Below are 21,965 nucleotides of genomic sequence, written 5' to 3' on the forward strand. Positions count from 1 at the left end.
CATACTTTATTTACACAAAGTAATACTGTATTTTTTTTCAGAAAGCTAAATTTCTTTTAAAATATCTCTGCAGATATCTACAGGCAGATATATTTTCTTCCCAGAAGTGAAAATTTAAACACATAATTGCAAGAACCAGGATTTCATCCACCCACTCCCTGCAGAAAATGCTGAAGATAGCCCAAGGCAGCTTGTTGCTGTTTATATGCAGGCTATTTTTGACTCCCATTCCAAGGTGGCAAAGTTTTGGGTGTTTGGTGGAGATGCTGGGTGCCTGAAAAAGGACATTGATTTTACTTTGTGGGGTGACTGCTTAAAAATTAGGCATACAGTGGTTAACTCTTGGATAACCAGCTCCTTCTTTGTGCACAGTTTTCAGCCTAAAATTTTTAGAATCATGGTTCTGTTCTTATTTGGCACACTGAAATCACTGTAAAATTACCTGGAAAAAAATCCTTTTAACTAGTTTCACTACAACATGGTAAGGATCTCAAGCTGCAAAAATGGGGTTTGTATACATTGTGGAGCATTCCCAGTCCAGCAGTGAGCCTGTTCAAGCTGTGATTAGGGGACAGAAATTGCCTGTATGAAGATGCCAAGATGCTCTATCAAGCACTGAAATGGGGTGTGTGGTACTGGCACTTGCTAGTACGCAAAGATGGTCTGGATCCTGTAGGGAGCTCTGAGTCTCTTGAGCTCTTCTGTCACAAGAGTTCATCTACGGCACTTCTATTGTTGCCAAGGAACAAATTTGAGTAAAAACTGCAAGGCAGTATCTAGAAGACCTTGAACTAAGAGCAAATGCCAGCGTACAAAATGATTCCATATCCGCGAGCAGATGTAATGGATGCTGGCAGAAGGGACGGAGGTCTGTAGCGTCTCTTTGGAGCTGTAATTTCTTCTATCCTCTCTGAAGCATGTGACTCCCAATAGGTTGCAATCTGGCAGAAACCACATTGCCCACACAGTGCTTTTATTTCTGGAAACTGTGATAAAGTCTCTAGATTAAACCAACAGTCTTCATGTTTACTTCTTCCTTTCACTGAGTTTTAACAGAAATTATGTGCTTGAAAAAGTGCTTTTGGACAGGTTTTTTTTCCTTTTTCCTAGGACTAAATTCTCACAGGAGTTTTAATGAGGTGAAAGGGCTTCCTTAACAGAGACAGTAAGGGAAAATTGACTCTGTAACACATTATGCTCTACAACTCTATAGAAATCAAAAATGTATTTTGATTGTTTCAGTGTTAATACATGTGTCAGAGTTGTGGGGTATTTTTAAAGCACACATGTTTTCCAGGGGTTTTTTGTGCCTTTTCTGAAAGAGATACTTCTTTTCTTTTATTATTTCACTTGAGATGTGAAAATTCAGTAGGTTAATTTCTTTATACAGTGTATTATATGGTTACAGATTATTTATCAATTATTACAAAAAGTTTCTGTGTTTCTGCTCATAAATCCAAAAATGTTAAGGGTTTTTTCCAAACTAAATTATTCTAATTTTTTTCTTTTCTACAAGGTTTTAAGGTGCACAAGGAAGCTATTGATTTTAAACTATTCTTAGCAGAAAATAAATTTTATTTATTATCATGAAAATTATGCTGTTGAAGAAAATTAAAAACCTATTACCATAAAATGGTATAGAAAATGGAATGGCTAAGTTCTCTGAATTTCTGAGTAGCAAGCACAGAGAACTTTGTGCCACTTCCAGGCCTAATGTGGCTTCTGCTGGAATTCCAGATAGTGGCAGTCTGCTGAAACATGAGTTCAGTTACCAAATATAGCTGAGGGGGGTACGGATTGCATAGGCACAGGGGACGGATGTAACAGGCCACAGTCTCCTCGACTAAGGACCAAGCAAGCTTCAGTGAAGAGCTGGAGCAACTTTAAGCCTATTCAGATAGAGAAGGAGAAAAACAGCTTTACCTACTATTAATTATACTTGAACTCTTCATATTGGCCTGCTCATTGTAAGATCTGTTTTATATTTTCTGCTGGTCGTAATTGTTGTGTTTGTGGAGTAATTTTGCAGGATTTCAAAATTCAGAGAAAAAGCATGTGCCTTTTTTGTTTTAAAAAATCGTACTAGATACATTTCATCCTTCATACGATTCTTTTGAAGATATGGGTCCTGTTAAGAAATAATTGGATCATGTTAAATCATATTTTCTTATTTGGGAGGTTCTGCAAATTCAAAATGTTTATTTTTTTTAAACAAGTCCTTTATTTTTCTATGTTTTTCCATATTTTACTATATATCCTTACAAAACCTTAATTTGATTAGTTACTCTATTTTTTCCTGAAATTATTGTAATCCAATACATTTCAATTTTTATATTTGCCATATGATTCTTTAGAGCATCTGTATTGGGTTTTGAATAAGTGTTTAAATTGCATGATAAAAAATGTAGTTTTACTTGGGCATAATTTTTAAATATTTACAAATAGGACCCCATAAGTAGTCTGCATGTAATAATGTTGATCTGCATGCAACATTGTAATTTATGCTTGTGTCTTTAAATGATACAGTATATGGCTTTGCAGGTTACCTAATGAGTATGATGATGAAAACTGTTATAAATACATTGTAGTCTAACTTGGAGAAGCTAGAAATAGCATTCAAAATTTCTAATTATGATCTTATAAGCTACTTGATAGGGTTAGTGATACTTCACCTCCAGTTCACTGTGATTACAAGTTGCTCTAAAAGAATAGTGAGTTTATGTATTACAGTATGGCTGATAAAAGGCTTTCTCCTGGAAGCTTCCATTCAGCTCCCTAAAGCTAGACATGTGAATCCATTTTCAGGAACCTTCTCAGCAAGAAGGCTTATCAGCATAAGAAATTGCCAATAAATCAGCACATTTAAATCCATCAACTTTATCTAAATATCCCGGTATAGACTATTCACTTAATCTAGACACCAGGCTTTGAAAATTACTATATTTTTCTAATTTATATTTTTCCAATGACAAAGCTGAGTATTGGGAAGAAATAAGTGAATTCATAATACACTAATTTTGATCATCCTGTTGGGTGGATAACAATAAGTAAAATTGTCCTCCTACCCGTGAAACAGCCCATTGAAACATTAGAGCAGCTCGGTGTTGGAAGTCAGGGATGTTTATATGAGTATGTAATGTGTCACTTTGAGACATGAACAAGCTAGGAACCCATGTGTGTGTCAGATTTAAATAAAGATATAATTTGATGCACAGATGTTTACATGTTGTCTGAATAGCACCTTTGTTCATTTGAATACAAATTTTTTTTAAAATCTAAGATTAAGCAGGAAGAAACTCTGCAGTTTTAACTCTTGTTTCCCTGGCATTCCTCCAGTTTATGCCTGAACAGCTGAGCCTCTAGACCAACTGTTTGCTGGGCTTCTCAGATTCTTTCTTTAAAGCTGCTATGTGGTAGTCAGTTATACTGTATATACTTTTTTAGATTTTGTTGACAAGAGATTGGCATAGTTGCTAAATTTGTTGCCCTGTAAGCACAGATAACAGGAAAGGAAAACGTAATCCCAGCAAATAATAAACTTATCACTGAATTCTATAAAAACATTTCTCAAACCCTAAATGCTTTGGGTTTCTTAGACTTCTCTTTTATGCATTGAGTTGTATCTGTTGGCAAGACAAACAGGCATATCAAGAGATACATATGCTAAGCCAAGAATTCCAATCATCTATCAGTCATTTAATGACTACACGCTGGCTAAGCCCTGGTTTAGTGACTACAGGTAATTGGAGCCTGCACAAGCTGATGTAAAATACATCCGAGTGCATCGCATGATTGTCAAGCCATTTCTCCACTATCAGTAGAGAATTAAAGGAAGTTTTCTCTTTTTAAATCTTATGTAAAATTTTTTGTTGCACAAATTATCATTGGAATTAGAGAGTTTTTCAGGGAAACTAAAACCTCTGATGTGCAATTCAATTAAATGCTCTGCAGAAACAATAATTATGTTTCAGATCTCATCAGCCACAATCTAGTGACCAGGTAGACAAATACTTTTCAGCAAGGAGATTTTCAGGCCAGTCCTTCCCTTGGGGAAAGCGTGGTTTCCCTGATGTCTTGTTTCTTGCTGACTTTAAACAGAATGCTCATCCTAATTCTGAAGTCATGTTGGGAAACTGGAGGGGTATAAATGCTTCTCTGCTTTGTGAAACTGGTACAAAATATACATTATACACTTCCATTGAGCAGGATGATATATAGGTTGTGAAATCTATTTCTTCAGTGCTTTACTTCTAGCATATGGGAATTTTTCCGTGTAAAGTGCTACTAAATTGGTAGCAAGTTAAAAATGTTAGCACAATAAGTAAAATAATATTAAACACATTATCAACAATAAACAGAAAGGATAATTTGGAATTTCTAATCCAAATATCCTTGTGTGTATCCTCATAATGGTTTCAAGTTGAACACTTCTCTCAGAATTTGATGTTTTAATGTCTGGAAGGCAATGTTATGGGAAAGAGAAAAGTAAATATATTCCCAAAATCTTCATAAGGCTAAAACCAGAAAAAAAATGAAGCATAATAGAATTGATGCAAAATAACCAATCAGATGTGAAATAACACCATGTATCATATTGATCCAGTGGAATCAATGTTGTGCTAGGCAATATACAGGCAAAGGATATCTTCATACTTCTGAGGGAAGATTCATAAGAGAAATTACTCCTAAATGCTTTCATTTCCATCTAGACAATTTGCAGTCCTGACTCATTCTAATAGAAAACAAGGTTTATGGTATGTCATACACCATTATGTTCTGCTTATCTTACAGCTTTGTGTCTAGCTTATAGGAACTAGGATGTAACTTTTTTCATTAAGGAATTGTTTTTGTGTCTTCCAGGATGCAAGACAGAGGCTGTGGCCGAGCATTGCCTCTTTCTTTAATGCTGAAGGAGACTTACTCTCCAGAAAGAGACAGCAGTAAGGGATATCCTGAAAATATGTCAGAAGCTTCATCTTACCATGACTTTTTCTGTGATTCCCTGCCAGACCCACAGAATGGTGAATTTTCAAATGAACTTTCTGCCTTCCTTACCCAGGAGGAGATAAGTAAGAGCCTTGACATAGCTCGAGAAGCCATTGCCAATTCCGTGGAGGAAGATGAGAACACAGCACCAGACTTTACTCATTATCTCAACACCCCTCTCTCTAGCCCTTCAGAAACCTCTTCTTTCAGGGACACTGACCTGCATGAGCAAGACACTGTAGAGACACCTCAAGCAAGCAGTTGGACTTCATCTGCTGCAAGTCATGCTCTCCCAAGGAATCAGAAAGAGCAATCCACTGCACCTCAGACAGAGGATAGTTTTGTCACAGTTTCTAGGAGACAAGCAAGCACCTCACCTTTTCTACCTGCTAGTCCCAGCTTTGTCAGAAGCCTGAAATTTTCAGAGAAAGGTGGTGCATGTATGCCTAAGACAAGTCCGAACTCTGAATCGACATTGCAGGGAGAAGCTCCTTTCAGGAACAAGCTGTGTGACAAAGCTGCCACATTCATAGAGGAGTTATCATCTATATTTAGACAGGCAGCAAAGACAAGGGGCCGTAGTCCTGATGGCGACTCTTCTTCTCCAGACAGTGGATACCTGTCACCTAATAAGAAACAACCAGCTTTAAGTACCTTGGTGAGCCAGGAGTTTGACAAACCACATCAAGAGACTGAGCCTGAGGAAAAATTACCTGGACTTCATCTGAATGGAGAACACTATTCTGGAAGGGGGAGCATCATGGAGAGCAAAATGGTCCTGTGCCGTCCCTTCATCAACATGGAAGAGCATGAACTTTCACCACCTCTATTTACTCAGAAGCTCCGGAGCCAGGAAGTTGCCGAAGGAAACAAAGTATTGCTGGAGTGCAGAGTTGCTGGCAACCCAGTCCCTGATGTCAGGTAGGTGCTAAGTCACCAGATAGCATCACCTGATTTTGGAAGATACCTAAGGACAGGTATGACACTGACTTGCTTAGAGGCAGTCACATAAGAGCAGTCAAACATGTAATTTTACAAAGCACAAAGAATCACATATTCTAGTGTCTTTATTTCACTAAAATGTGTGAAATAAAGACACTAGAATGTCTGTTTGCTTAGGAAATTAAATTCTTCTTGATTTAAGAGCCACATGGCAAAATTAGAAATAGAATTGGCTCTAGCAACATTATATGTGATTGTTACTTCATCCATCTGGGTAAAAGAAGAGACAGCTTGCTCCTAAAGAGCATATCTCAAGAAGATGATACAGTTTTTACTGCTGATTAATTAGAATGTCTCCAAGAGCCATGTAAACTGTTCTTCTGAATTTTAACTCAGGCAGAATCATAAAATAAGAAGGCTTTTAATGAATGAGAAAATGAGTAATGAGAAACATTGCTGACACAATAGTTGGTTATTGTAAAATGAGGTATACTTTTAAGTAATCACATCAGTATAAATTAATTTGTAACTTCTGTCTTGTTTCCTTTTTGACACAATTAATTGTGCTATGTGAGCAGTCTGTAGATACAGCCATTACTGCACTGTGGCAAATATGATTCATGCTAATTTTTGGGCTCTTGCAAAGCTCCCTGACAGTTTAATTAATACACTTTCATGGTCCATTCCCGAATTGGTTTTATTAAATAATTATTAATAATTCTCCGTCTGGCAATTGAAAGAAGTTACTAATAAAAAATTTTTCAAAGTTTCCATTGAAAACAAATTTCCCCCTTCATCTCTATTTCATTATGGATCCTCAAGAGAGGAAAAATACGGCAGCTGCACCTCAAAAACTACTCATTTTGGAAGTCGAAGCACTTCTTTTGCGTGTCCTTTCTGTAGTGACAGCGACTTGGCTGAAGAGGTCACTCACACACAGCGCGGGCGGCACAGAGCCCTCAAGTGAGCGCTGCTGTGGAGCCAAGAGAGCAAAAACCAAGGCTCGCTCAGGGGTTGAGAGACAGCAAACACTTGAGAGATGTTTGGGGGAGACTCCAAAGTCTAAATCTTGGAGAAAGGAGGGGGTTCTTTCCAGATGAGAAAGCATGCAGAAAAATATGTTGTGGATTTTCATCTATAAAAGCATTACTGGGAACTGATAAACAGTTTCATAGTTTCATCTAGGCACATCACTGTCCTTCTTTTTGGCTATGAAAAGGAGTTTCATGGTGTATCATATATATAGCCAGTAAATAGTTAATTTGCTGCAGTGGAAAAAGACAAGCCTATTTAAAACCACCCACATATTGCAGAGCAAGTGAAGAATGTCTGTGCTACTTTCAGGAGTATTTTCTGCAAATGGGAGTTTTATATGGTTTAAAAATAAAATAAAACATCAGTGATACAATAATAGTTGACCATTCTCTTGTATTTTGGTAATGAAAATAATCCAGTTTTCTAAACCACTTTACTTAGACTATTGTTTCATTAGACTGGGTTTCTGGGTTTGTAATATATGTGGAAAACAATCTTCAGACCACAATCATATGAATTCAAAATATTTACAGTTTTCTGAAGAAACTAGCCAGAAAAATAAATGTGTAAAAGATATTAAGCTCATTGTGAAGGTTTCTGAATAGGAAGAAAGCAAAAATGGATATTAGGAAAGCATTGTATTGCATTGCCAAAAGAATGGAACAAGCTGAACAGTTACCTGGTGTGAGAAGTGTCAGAGTGACCATTTTGGCACATGCCAAATCTGATCCACAGCAGATGCAGACAAGGGCATGAGCCAGGAGCCACAGTCTGTACATTTGCATATAGCCACACAATCTGTAGAAACCAGGCTTCAGCTCTTCTGCTTTTCCCCAGAAAATCCAGTTTCAATAACATAGCCACTGTAAAGGCTGGTTTTGGAACTTTGTGTGATAAGTGTGATTAAAGCAGAAAGCAGTTGGGATTTTTGTGGGGTTTTTTTTTGTTCAGTTTTATCTTTGCCTCAGCTGGGAAGAAAACTGGAAGCCACATTTCCTAAAGTCATAAGGAAGTAACAATAGTTTAATGGTAACAAGAAACACACTAAATTTTTATTTCACCAGGCACTCAAAAAGTTGTCCAGTGTAATAATGAATACAGCTGATATTTAAGCAGCATCCATCACTGGCAACTATGAAATATCCAATTGACGCCAGAGCAAAAGGCCTTCAAAGGAATCTACATAGGCTTTTCTGATCTTTTAGCGTGTTACTGCTTTTCTATGCCTCATGTTTTATCCTGGACCCAAGTAATCATTATAATTGGTTCTCTTCCCTTTTCATAGCTTTCTAAGCTATGAAAAAGCTTTCCCTTTTCAAAACTGTCTAAGTCCTCAGCCTATACAAAGTTAAGCTAGAGTCCTCTATCCAGCTACTTTTCTTATGAGGATAAACATAACAATGTGGCAGAACCTTAGAATAATTGAAGAAAACATCAAATGTAGTGTAATGACAAGGTGTATATTTGAAGGTTATTTGATTAGGAAAACCTCTTAAATTTAACGTTCCTTAGATGTTCATAGCCATACACAGCTGAAACTAATCCAGTAGTTATGGTTTGTGACAAAACTTGACCAAAGTAGCTTTGTACTACAAATAGAAAAAAATTTATATTTTGACAGAAGAACTTACAACTAGAATCTTAGTGTTGAAATCCAAAAGAAAATAATCAGTTACATTTCAAGTATCATTAATGTTTTTTTTCAAAGTTCAATGTCTAACTTGCTAGTTCTACTAGCAGAAAATCAGATTTCTCAATATTTTGTCACTGGTCAGAAGAATTATTATATTTCTGTAAGATTCCAGATTCCAGCCTAAGACCTAGGAAGGTACATAGTGATTTGAGAAGTTCTAGGATATCTGCCTTCTAAAGAAGGTCTAAAACATGTGAAATACAAGTTGAAACAAAATATCTGTTACTCTCAAAACCAACGTATCAGTCAGTAACTGTCTTTCAAAGTGCACCAGCAATGCTGTGTTTAAAATACTCATATTAGCCTTGAGCTAGCTAAAGTAAATCCCAGCTGGGTGTGACTTAGACCTCTTCAGCATTCTCCTCACCACCTGAATATTTAATTGCTTCAAAGCCTGGAGCTGTAAGCCATGATTAAAGTATTTTCTGAGGTCTACCTTGAGCTGTAAGCCGTGATTAAAATATTTACAGATATTCACCCAGCTTCTGAAGCATAAGAGGTATTGGAATTTTTGTATAAAATACATTCCTTTTTCCACAGCAAATTGATGCAAAAAAATATACAAATCAAAGCAAAAAATAAAGCACTTTCCACATACTACATGACAAGAACAAGGTTTATTTGCTTTAAGGAAATAATTTGCTCTCATTATAACCCTTTTCTTCTCATAAGTTCTGTTTGCCTATATTTGACTGTAACAATACACAAAATCCCCACCTAGAACCATTACTTGCATGCAACCTAGAACTGTTCTTAGAAAAAACAGAAACAAATGCAAAATACAATTTAAATTTATAATAAAACCAAATTATGTTGACTTCTATAGGTTCCAAATCTTACCCAGTTTTACAGTCTTTAAAGGCTTTGAAGCCTAAAAAAGCACAATAAACTGTGGCACCACCATGGTTTACCCATCAGGCACAGATGCAAAGAAAATTGAACATCACATTGTCATGCTTAACACAAATCTACACAGATGTGTAAAAACCCAAGTGTACAGGACAGCAGTGATTAAACTGCCTACACAGCAGTTGGTAGTTTTGTCTTGGAAATTTGTTAGTGTTAAGTCTTGGTAAGAGGTGTCCCAGAGGTGTCCCAGATGTAATTTCTGCTTCTTTGCTGGGCTTGATTTGAGGTAGGAAAATCTGCGGTTTAGAGATAGAATTTAGTTTTATTTCTTGAAGTCTCTTATGAGTAGATTTTGTAGTTGTAGTGAAACACAAGTGCCTTGGTGGGGGATAGAGATGTTCTACTAATGCTATAATGGCAAGGCTTTAATCCCACTTATTTTTATCAAATGTGAATAGTTATTTATGTATGTGTGGTAATGGGACATACTTGACCATTCTAGGTATCCTTAGTTAAAATCAAAACCTGTTTCATGAGTGAGAAATTTTAATGAAGATATTTTATGATGAATTTGTTTAAAATATTTGATAATTCCATTCTTGTTTGCTTGATCCAGACCAAAATTTGCTTCTGAACCATGAAATGCCTAATGTGTCTTAAAAACAGAGTTTAATAGATTACAAGCAGTATGTTAGCTACAGTGATTGCAGAAATAATTCATAACACATAAAAAAGATTAGGATATATTTTGTGTGGGAGGAGAGGGCTCTTGTGACTTGAAAATCAGTGACAACTATATGTATTATTCTCATACAATTAAAAACTCAAGTCCTGTATTGAGCTTTGAGATGATTTACCAGAGCCCCAAAATGTCATATTTTGCTGTTAAAATTTATCGAAAATACTTCCACAATTTATGCAATTGTTTCTGCTTCATTATTTCAGTGTTGTTATAATTCTTTATTAATATCTAGGACAGTGCAACAAGAAATAGTGGCTTTCTTATTATGCAACCTTTTGTAAATAATAAGTATCTCCAGGATATCTTGCATTTATTTCCTAAGGGTGATAATACATGAAGTTAGTTGTCAAATTGCTCTCAAATATAAATATTTTTCTCATATTCTTCCCATAGTTTTCTCTATTAAAATGTTTTCCCAATAAACATACCTTTTTACACAAATCTCCCATAGCCCTCTATTAATCTTTTCAGAGCTGAATCCTGCTCATCTGTCTTCTTACTAGCCCTTTGCAAACAGAGGGTGCTTGTTAAGAATGGAAGAATATTCTGGTACCCAAGGAGTTCCTTGGGTTAAAAATGTTTTGTTTGCAGATCTGGATGTTTTTCTGTGTATAGAGGGAGCATTGACAGCCATCTGAAAGTGTTAACAGCATTCTTATTGCTGAGATTAAACAGAAAAATGTTGCTAGCCACTTTACAGTACACTCTTTTAAAAAAATCTGCTCAAAAGTAATATGTTGTCATTTAGAATTTTATTTACACTTGATGAAGATAAAATATCTTCAATATCATTCCCTTTCATATCAATATGAAAATTATATTTCTGCATCCTCAATATTTTTCTGTCACAGTAGTATTTTTTATTTATCTTTATCAAAAATGTCTTCTTTACTTTTGTTGGGCTTTTTTCTTCATTTACAAGTCAATATAATAGCGATATGCAGTTGACCTCATTATTCTTTTAGCCCTTCTTTCCTTCTCATTTATTTCCTTTTATACTCTTTCATTATTGGACCATACCCCGCTATTCTTGTGTCTTTTGTTTATTTTCTTTTGCTTATTTTCAGGTAAGGCCTGGCCATCTCCAGGCATCCCTGGAGTTTGAATTTTCTTTCAGAGCAGATCTGAAATGTAGTGTTGAAAGTCACCTCAGTGACTTGTGAAACTGCTCCATAATTCTTAATTCTTAGAACAGTGCTCTGGACTAGTGGGCTTTGCTGAGGAATTGAGGGTTAATAATCCAGCACAAATGGTAATGCTATGGCAGGAGCTGCCCATAGGGATTTGTGGCCTGCAGGTATTAGGTAGGTAGCATGCATCTTTCTGATATTTCCTTTTCCATTCTCCGTTCATTTCATGGCAATAAGAGGCCACACTCTCAGGATTTTCTGCATCTGGGGAAAACACACAGTGAAGTTAAGGCCTGTGTAGTTAATGCACCCACCTGCTTTAAAAAACAGTGTGGCCTATCTGATCAATGCTAGTAGTGCATCAGTTTTCTTAACTTGTAGGTAATCGTTCTTTTACCTTAGAACCACTTGGAAAGAAGATTTGCCATGGGGCTCGTTAAGAACAGCGTTTGTGAGACTCGAGTTGTATATGATTGCGTGGCTGCAGAGAGGAGCAGAGCTTAGTGCCGTGTGGGTGTAGCCAGGTTGTTACTGTGTAGGAGTGACTGTTGCAGTCATTGCCTGGTTGTTACTGTGTAGGAGTGACTGGTTACAGTCATTGCCCAGTTGTACTGTGTAGGAGTGACTGTTGCAGTCATTGCCTGGTTGTTACTCTATGGAAGTGACTGGTTACAGTCATTGCCCAGTTGTTACTGTGTAGGAGTGACTGTTGCAGTCATTGCCTGGTTGTTACTGTGTAGGAGTGACTGGTTACAGTCATTGCTTGGTCCGTTGGTGGATGTGCCCATGTGCACTGCTGGCCAAGGTGTTTTTCCAAGCAGGGAGAGGTGTTAGGATGGCTTTGTTGATGTGCCACATGGTATTGGTTTCTGACATGGTAGTGTCAAGGGCAATGAGAGTCGTTAGGGATGTGCACATTCAGTGGTGTCCAATTGGCCTGGTCTTGTCTGATACCTCTGGATATTCATCAATAGTCATACCCAGCCTATAGGAGGAACAGAGGAGGAGGAGGAATTTCTCCAGCCTTCCACTCCCTTTCCACTCCTCTTTCAGGACTGCTATAAAAGATTTTGAAAATTTAGGATTCTCTTTAGATGTTAAGAAAACCATCTTTCGCTAACTTGTTCTCTCAACCGATAGGCTCTGCTCTTGTCCTTCCCTCGCCAGAAGGGGCAGGGGAAAGGGGAGTGGCTATTTCGAGTTAATTTCCTCCTGGAGTTAATCCACAATAATGATAACCAAATGTTTTGTTTGAGAGGGTGAGGTTTTTTCCCTTGCTTGCCTGTCTAACGCCATAGAGTACAATATTTAAAACAGGTACCTGGAAGGAATGCATGACTCTTTCCTATGAGAAGTGATCTTTACAAAGTTCAGACTGTGATAACAGGATAATTTATATGGGTCTTATTAAATAAACAAATTGCTAGAAAACAGGCAGAGCAATCCACTGATCCATTACAAAATGAGTATTCAAAGACGAAAAAGAATGTGTGGATGTGGTTGGGAAGGTGGCCTATGGGGACAGAAACTCTTTACTTGCTGGGTTTTGTAAAAGCCCCAGGGAGGATCTGTAGATTCTGGACACTGGCGTTATTCTTATGTTTCATTTATTTATTGTCTCTCTAGAATAGTTTTGACTACATGATGTAAGCATTTCCTCGTCTTTGTTATACAGGCTCTGTGGATCACCAGGCTCTCTTTCTTTGGAGCTGTCATTTTTCATGAATGTGGAAATAGCTCTTGTAAATTTTGGGGTTTGAAAGTTCCATGCTTTTGTTTTGGTTTTTGTGCATGGTTTTTTTCATCCTGAAATTGGAAGGATAAAGCTTGTTAGGGGCATAAAGACAAGTGCTGCAAGAGGCAGTTGCAAAATCAAAGGGATAGTTATTGGAACTAGAATTACTCTCTTAAACTGGAATTAGGAGGAGAATTCCAGCTCAAGTACTTTATTTTTCTCTGTTTGTGAAGGCCAGTGTCTCTGGTTTAGTTTTTCTGATTGCATTAGTGAGATTTTAAAAACAACTCTGTTCACTTCTTTATTCTTTTTATTCTTCTTTTTCTGCCTCTCAGTGAAAGAATGCAGATCTAAAATTCCTTGGTAATGCTCCCAAAATAAATAAAGTATGGACTGGTATTTATAAAAAGACTCAAAGATTGGATGAAAATGTTATCAAAATACTTGATGGTTAACATGAAAAGCTTAAAAGTAAAGTAATAAAAATTATGTTGCTATCTAAATAGTAGAAAAAACAAAAAGGACTTTTGCCATGTATTTACATAGGAATTGGATGAGACTTGGATGAACTTTAAAATAATGTGGCACCACATGTCTCAGAAAGCTCTTTCACTACAGAAGCTTTGTCTATGTCGAACATTTTTAGTTTAAAAACACAATTTAATTGTAGTAGTTTTAAAATACAGATTTTCCAGAAAAATGGGGCTGAAACAGTGCCGGAAGCAGAATTCCAAGAGGTTGCTTTTACATCATGTTTCAGAATTTATTTGTATAAATCTTATATGCTGTCTCAGGGCCTTTCCAGCATTGTGCAAAGCATCACCAGTCAGGAAGTCTGGCAGTGAGGAAATACATTGGCAATCTGCTTGTCGTGGACTAATTGAAAGTGATCTGTGAAAATTAAAACTAAATGTAGCGGCTAAGTAGAACAGAGGCAGGATTGAACTGACATGATTTAGGCTATTTTACTAGTACTGAAAGAGACGAAAAGAGTAGTGAGGCTTTTCACAGAGAGGTGTTTGAAGTAAGTAATTCTGGCATTGTTACTTATCAGTGTTCAACAGGTATGAAGTGCCATTCCAAATCCCATTTAAAATATCTTGCTTCATACACTTTGACATGCTTGCTCATTTGCCTAAAGGCAATACCACATCTTGGGTTCTTTAAACCTTCTTAAGGGCAACTATAGCAGTTTATTAATGTTACTTAAACAGGACATATCTTTTTAAAACAGAATACATTGCTTTATAAATATAAATTAAGTAAATACAAGTATAACTTTGAAACTTGATGCTTTAAAAATTCTTTCTAATAAAAAACTGTCATGTCTGAAATATGCTGTGTAAATACATTCTTGCCAACGTGAAAGCTACCTTTAAAGACATGGATAATGAAATTGAACAAATAGGACTTCTCTGCAAACATTCCTAGCTGAAAATGTTAAACTTCAGTTTGGGCTATTCGAGCTGGCAGGGTTTTGAGGGAGATAGGAAAGGCTATGGCTTAAAAGCTTATAATAGAACAATCATAGAAGAAAAATCATTAAACAGCAGTGAATAATGAGCTTATTTTTTTTTATTCTGGAGCCCATCTGGAAAGTGTGTTTTTTCTAACAAGTGTTATAGTTTGATAGGGCTCTCTTAAGTGAGCTGGAATTGTGGTTCATTTACTAGTAAATGGACTTGTCTTTCCAGCCCATGCAATGGTGAAAGGACTAAAGGAAATTCCCTTGTCCTCCTATTCCATGTAACATAGAAAAATAAACAAGTAAGTCATGGAATTATAGGATATCCTGATTTGGAAGGGACCCACGAGGATCATCCAAGTTCAAGTCCTTCTCATAGTATTCATATTTCTCCTTCCCTGAGCAAAATATATATAAAGAAAGCAAGAAAGTTAAGGAGCTAGCTATGGAGGTTTTTATACCTTGTACAATTTTGCTCACATTTGGAGGTGTGTGGTGGGAGAAGAACATCAAGTAGACCTTTTATGTTGTCATGAGTTTTCACATTCCACATGCTTTAGAAGAAAAGTGACAATTAAAAGATTATTTGGGATTTTTACACTTTGGGATATTTAAAAATGATGTAGTTATGTAGTGAAGAGATAGAATTTCCTTTAAGATAACAGAATGAACAAAATTTGGAAGATTAGCTTTGTACAGAAGAAATATTTACTAAGATATCTTTCCCTTAGAGATTTAAGTGTTTCTTAGCTTTTGTCATTAAGAAAAATTTTCACATGTATTAATTTATGAAATGTTAATTTCTATTTCTGTGCCTCTGTAAGTTGCCATATCTGAGGTGACTCACAAAAGGGGAACTGATCAGTGGGAATAGGAAAAAGCTGCAAACAGCTGAAACACTGAGGGATTTGTGTAAGTATTGAAAACTGAAACAATAGTTATATGATGTCTTTCTATAAATCAGGAAATTAGCATACTTCTTAAATAAGTAGCTAATCTGGATAGAGAAAAGGTCCTGTTTTATTAAATAAATCAAGAGGAATAATTCAACTAGATAATTTCACCTGTTTTTACAAAGGGAAATTTTCAGAAGGGCTGAACACCTGTACTGCATGTTCAAAGTGTGTATTACTGCCCTGTCTCCAAGAACCTCACTGCCTTCAACTAGTGTGCTACCAGCTGGTGTGATACTACTCAGCATAAATGAGTACACAGCTCAGGACTGGGAGTAGTATGAACTTGACTAGATCTGACTTCCTGTGGGAAAGGGAAAGAAGTTAAAATGCCTGGGGATTGGAGGTAATTAACAAATAGAATGACTCCTAAAATACTGGGGTTCTTTTTTTTTTTTCAGCTACCTGCAGGTCAAAACAGAGGCTAGGATATTTAGGATTAGATTCAGGGTAGATTTTAGGAGACTAAAATTTTTCTGCCACAAATCTGTTATGAAGACATATCTGTTATGTTTCCTTTAATGCTAATATGCTGCTTCAAATCAAAGTGATTCATTGTTTCATGTTATTAATATTATGTACTTGCAATTCAGGCATACATTAGCATTATAAAAATAGCTTACTTTGCAGTTATGCAGTGCCTTTCACGTGAGCATTGCAGTGCTTTATAAAAACAGTTTGCATAATATGTGAACAGCTTTTCTTTATCTCCTCTTATGTGATAAAGTTGTGCTTTTCAAGTGGCCAAGGAAAAAAATTTAGACAAATAGAATCCATCTCTCATTTTTAGTACAATTGATGGACACCTATTGCTAACTGTAAATTCTTTTAATATCACAGAGAATGTGAGCACATTGCTCTTAGAACAAGTTATGCAATCTAGACTACTGGTTCCCCATTTTCAAGTGAGAATTTATCCTAATCTTTGTGAAAACCAAAATCAGTTCTGCTTTTTGTGAAAGGCCGTTATTCAGGCAATTTTTATGGGATATGCTATGAATCTCCTATGAACCTGAGTGAATTAACTTTTCCAACACATTACCTGATAAATCTATTATTGACTCTGTTTTGTACAGAACCTTGCCAGATCTCCTTACTCTCCACCATCAATGAAACTAGCAGTTGCAGTAATCTCAGTAGACCTAAGTATGTTTCTTTTTAAATTTTTTTTCTTAAAAAAAAAATTAATCTTACTAATCTTAACATTTGCATCAGGGATTTTTACAACCTGAAACCTGACTCAGTGTTGTAATAGGGTTTACACAGCTGCAAGAACAAACATGGGACAAACAAAAGCATAGCAGTCTAGAAACAGAAGTCCTCACTTAAGTTCAAGTTCTGTTTAGAGCCAGTTTACACGGTATTCTATTAAGTTTGCTTTCCAGTCCACAGGAGTTTTGAGAAACAAGCTGAAGGCAAAACCATGGTTCTAGGTTGCCCTTTTGTTCATTGTTCATAGGTTGCCCTTTTCTGCCTCAAGAATTGTAGGACTAGTACCAAGGTACGTAGTTTGGAGCAATTTATCCATCTTACTGCAATTCAAAGTGAAATGTCTGCTTTTTTTACTGAAATTTGCATAGTGCTGGCTGGCAACCCTGTAGCTGCACTTTTGGCAGCTATATGTGCTTACCCATGCAATAGCTTCATTAGATAAGGAATGTCAGAGACAAAATAAGCAACTCCTGATTCCTTAGAAAGGCTCTCCACACAACTAATAAAGATTCTTGGAATGCAAATGTCTGACAGTGGGAGATATGAGGAACCGCAGACCCTATGTGTGGCTCTTCCCATATATGACTAAGGCATTCTGTGAGTTGGCAGTGCCAGAAAACTACACTGCATGCAGATGAAATGAAAGAACTGAAGAAACAGCCAGTGCTTTGGAATGCTAGAGAGAGGCCTAAGGCACAGCCTTTACTCCAGCTTTTCTTTGCTGCTACAATCTGTTTTTGACATCTCTTTTAGGACTCCCACTGCTATCATCAAAAATCTTACCTCCTGCTCAGAAGTGATGAAGCTGAGGTTATTGGGAGCAGGTTTAGAAGGAATACTACAATCTGACTCCTTTTCTGCCAGTCACATTGTCTTTCAATAGAAATATCCTTTACTTGTTTCTACTAATTAAACCTCAAGTTGAACATTATAAAGATACATAAACATAGAACAGAATAGATGAAGTTCCTAGTGTTTTACTGTATACTTTCTGTCTATATTACTAATGGAGTATTCTGCTTTATAAATTGATTTTAGTAATTTACAAAAAAAAAAAAAAGATTTTTTTTTTTGTGGTAAAGCATTTAATACTGCTATCTGTGCCTATCCTTTTTTGCTTTTCCTAAAAACTGTATTTCAAGTAACAGCAATTTCTTTTCTCAGAAGGGCAATTATCTCTGAGAAATAAAGTGCCTTCATAACCCTTAATGTCTGTCTACCAAGAGTCTTCAACTCTCTCTTTTTTCCTTAGGTGTTCAGAAAATTTTCTCTTTTACAGTATAAAATAATTCCACTCATACATAGGATACAGAATCTAAATCTAGGGATATTTCTTGCTCAGATTAGGTCTGGTTTCAATTATAATTTGGAGATTGAAGCAGGCTATGGAAACTCAACTGCAGGTGTGTTGATTAGAACAAGGAAGCTCCATCATGTGCTGCAAGGTATTTTACTAAGATGCTAATTTTGCTCCCACTAGAATACAATTAAGACTTTCAAGTAGTTGTACCTCTACTTTAGCCTCTTGCTGTCTTTTTGTTTCTTTTTAACTGCCTCAGCTGAGCTAGTACATTTAGATACATGGTACGTGGGCTGTCCTCCATTTCCAAAGAGTGATGCTGATTTTTCTTGTCTTCCCACAAATAGAACAAGTCCGCCCTCAATATGAAGTTCTTGATATGTGAAATGTGTTAAGACTTTCATCAAAATGCTGTTCTGTTGTTCTTTAGAAGAACTCTGTTTCTTTCAGTTGTTTAGTAAGTTTTCAACCTTTGAATTCTTTTTTGATTGGTGTTTGGTGAGTAGTGCACAGGACATAGCTTCGCACCATTCTATTTTTGCCTTGTATATTATATTGGTTCTATTTTCTTACTTGCTCATCTACTCCTAATAAGTAGCACAAATACAGTTTCTTAGTACCTTTCCCTGTACTCAAAATGGAAACCATTTAGTTAGTTATATAATCCCCCTCAAAATAGTTGGTCATATAGGAGGCATCTAATAATAGTCTTTGAACAGAAATGCTTTTTTCCCTCATTGGTCATTAAAAAACTGTGACTAAATTCATCGCTGACTTAAAAATAAGTAAAGATTACAAGATCCATGTGGACATTAAGAATGGAAGCATCCAAAACTTTGAATATGTGAAATCAATTGTGAAAGAAACTGGAGCATGGGAGCTAATGGGGGGTTTTTAACACTATTCCATTACCCATTCCATGTATATTACATGAATATCTTAGGTGTAAACATGGCACTGAACTTTTCATTCCAGTCTTGAAAAGTGCAATGATAATTCGTAACACCCACGATCTGAAGTAGAAGGGATTTCAGTGACAACTTAACACACATGTAATCTTTGCTATAAAATAATTGTTTGCACCTTTGTTTAGAGTGACAGTAGGCTATTTAAAATGTGGAGTTTCTTTTTTGGTTCTTTGTTCTGCAGTGTATCAAGGGCTAACATTGTCTTCTCAGGGGGAAGACATATGACTGTCAATCTCGTGGAAAGTCACTTATTTTACCATAAAGAACTGTGCTTTGCTTATCCTTACTTTAATAAAAATAAAAACAGCAACAACAACGCACCAAAACAAAAGAAAACCCAACCAGCCAAATAAAAAAACCAACAAAACCCGGCAACAATGGAGCAAATTGCATTTTATTGAAGATTACTGAAATAAACATGATGGAAATTAAAGTCAAGTAGTAGTGGTTGACATACATGAGCATATTTCTAATCCATTTTAAGAAGATGCTATTTATTCAGTTTTAAGCATAGATGTTTCTGTGAGGACTTTAATTAGTCATTTTCCATGTTTATTTCAGTGAATGTAGGTTTCATACTGTGCTTAGTGTATCACCAGTGATACATTATGTGAACTTTTTGGCCTGAAAACAAAATATATGAATAAGTGCAAATGAGATTGTCATCTATTTGTAGTCCTATGAGGCAGTTTAAAGAACTACTGTGTTGGTTTTTTTTTAAAAATATAACTATTTAACACACAGTATCAAATATTCAATCTGGCACATATCATCTTGACTTCCAAGAAAACCTTGTATTATGGACCAAATGGAAAAAAGGAGGAGGAGAATTTCTGAGGCTTCTACAATGCTGCAGGCAGCTGGTATTCTAAAATTAATCTTTCTTGCATAAGCTGAAGCAGGGTAGCTTCAGCTATAAGATCAATTATATCAGATGTTCTGCTAGGTTAATTTAGTAAATCTTATAGAATAAAAGTGAACCTTTTCTCAGCTTGCTGAAGAATGGAATGACAAAATCTTTGAGACTGACCATTTAGGCTGGAGGGAGATTAATTTTTGATAGATGCAGTTTTTCTGCATAACAGCTCTGGGAAAGTTTTAAATTATTCCTGCTAGTTATACTGCTAGTTATTCACAGTTTGGCAGGGAGGGGAGGAAAGCACTATTTTAGTTCTGCCGTTAATGTAAGCTCTTGTACTAAAAAGTTCTCTTAGACCCAAGGTCCTGAATAAATAGAAAAGCACAATATGTAGAAAAGGACTCCATTGCAAAGGGTCTTGTTTCAGGCCCATGATGAGTCTGCAGTCATAAGTGTCACTTCTCATTTGGTAGTTAAGTAAAGCAAGAGGAATTTGCATGGGCATGGTAGATTTATTTTGAAGCCTGTCAGTGTTTAAAGAGAGCAAGCAAGAGATGGGAAGTTTCCTGACTGTTGGTTCAGCATTGTAACAATCTTTCATACTTTTAAGCTTCAACAAAGCAGACATGTTGCACTATTAGCTCCAATTTCAAAATGCCTTTTATCATAAACATGGTGCTATAAGCAGAATGCTAGGAGACAGATTTCAAGGGTCTTACAGATTTACAGGTCTTACAGGTACTTTCCACTTATTTCTCAAGTCTTAAACTCTTGTAATGAAACATGGGCACTAGTGAGAGGAAACTGTGGAGCAGAGCAAGCTAGTGAACAGAAAAGAGCTTTGCCTTCTTCCTGATGTAACAAGATTACAAAACTAAAGAAATCTGTAGAACAACAGACCTCATGGTCCCTCAGTTACTGACTCTCCTAATGGACCACATAGATATCACGCAATGCAAAAAAGGCAAGTATCACTCAGGCCTGTAAGCATAGGGCATAGCTGGTTGGATGGAGCTCGGGGTTTGCATCATCATCATAATCATCATTATTATTAATAGTAGTAGTAGTAGTAGTATTAACTACTACTTCTCCAATCTTGTGAGGGTGTTGCCATTTTCACTAGACTTGAGTTTTACTGCATTTCTGTAGCTCTACTGGACCCTAACTATAGCCACCTCTCATCTGGGATATAGAACTTCATGAAGTCACTCTGTTGTAGAGAATGACTATGACAAGGCTGTGGTGGTTGTGTCACCAGGACATCAAGTCCCATTCCAGAGCTACCATTAGAGTTTTAGAACTCCTGACCCCTTTATTCTGCTCCTTGTTAACAAATCTGCCTGTGCCTGCTGAAGTCTGTCCCACACATAAAAACAGACACTGTTGTCAAAAGATGGTAGTCTACCATGCTTTCACAATACACCATGTCTCTCATGCAAACCTCTGTATTGGCCCCTTAATGTTTAAAAAACCCCATTTCTTCCAGGAAGACAAATTAGAGGTGCTCTGTGTAATTCCACTAAATCCAGCAAGCTCTGTAGAGATTCTCTTGTCTTGGTTGGAAAACAAAACTGCTTTTTTTTTGTTGCTTTTCTGCAGGAATCAGGAAAGGAACTTGATGTGAGAAAAACAAATGACAATTGTTGCAAGTCTTTAAAATGTATCTGGATGGTTTTTCTTATTTGCATATGGTTATATTATTTCTAGATTTTGATTTAGAGAAATAAAACTATCCTTTCACTTAATATTTGAATCTGTTTCACTTTTCTAATTTTATGTTTCATGAAACCTTATAGCCTGAGAACCCTTTGAGAGCAGTCATAATAGATCTAACAGAATACTTTTGATATTTATCACAGCATGAAGGCAAAATGAAGAAATGCTGAGATTTAATGTTGTTTTTCTTCAGAGCAGCTACTAAAAAATACCAATGGAAAAAAAGTTGATCTGTGTTAGGGCCAAATATTGGCTAGAAAGGAAGTGTTTTGATTACATTGTAGTAGTATGAAATATTGCCTAAATAATGAAAGGCAAAAGGCCTCTTACTAAATAATCTCTTTGGCCATCAGCCAGAACAGGAAATTTTCTCTGGGAGA

At 36.3% G+C, this 21,965-nt stretch overlaps 1 protein-coding gene across 8 annotated transcripts in view; it reads left to right on the plus strand.

Moving 5' to 3' along the window:
• The window catches only part of PALLD (palladin, cytoskeletal associated protein), a 184,424-nt gene that overhangs the window by 950 nt on the left and 161,509 nt on the right, over positions 1-21,965 (plus strand). For 7 of the 8 annotated variants that reach the window (XM_074541217.1, XM_005493911.3, XM_026797381.2 and 4 more), the window contains exon 2: positions 4,861-5,907. In XM_074541217.1, coding sequence (XP_074397318.1) covers positions 4,862-5,907 — 1,046 coding nt within the window. In that variant the 5' untranslated portion in view covers position 4,861. Of the gene's footprint in view, positions 1-1,807; positions 1,968-4,860; positions 5,908-21,965 lie in introns of those variants that run through there. The other variant, XM_005493909.3, reaches the window with a different exon arrangement.

Source organism: Zonotrichia albicollis, chromosome 5 (genome assembly GCF_047830755.1).
Source record: "Zonotrichia albicollis isolate bZonAlb1 chromosome 5, bZonAlb1.hap1, whole genome shotgun sequence".
Lineage (NCBI taxonomy): Eukaryota > Metazoa > Chordata > Aves > Passeriformes > Passerellidae > Zonotrichia > Zonotrichia albicollis.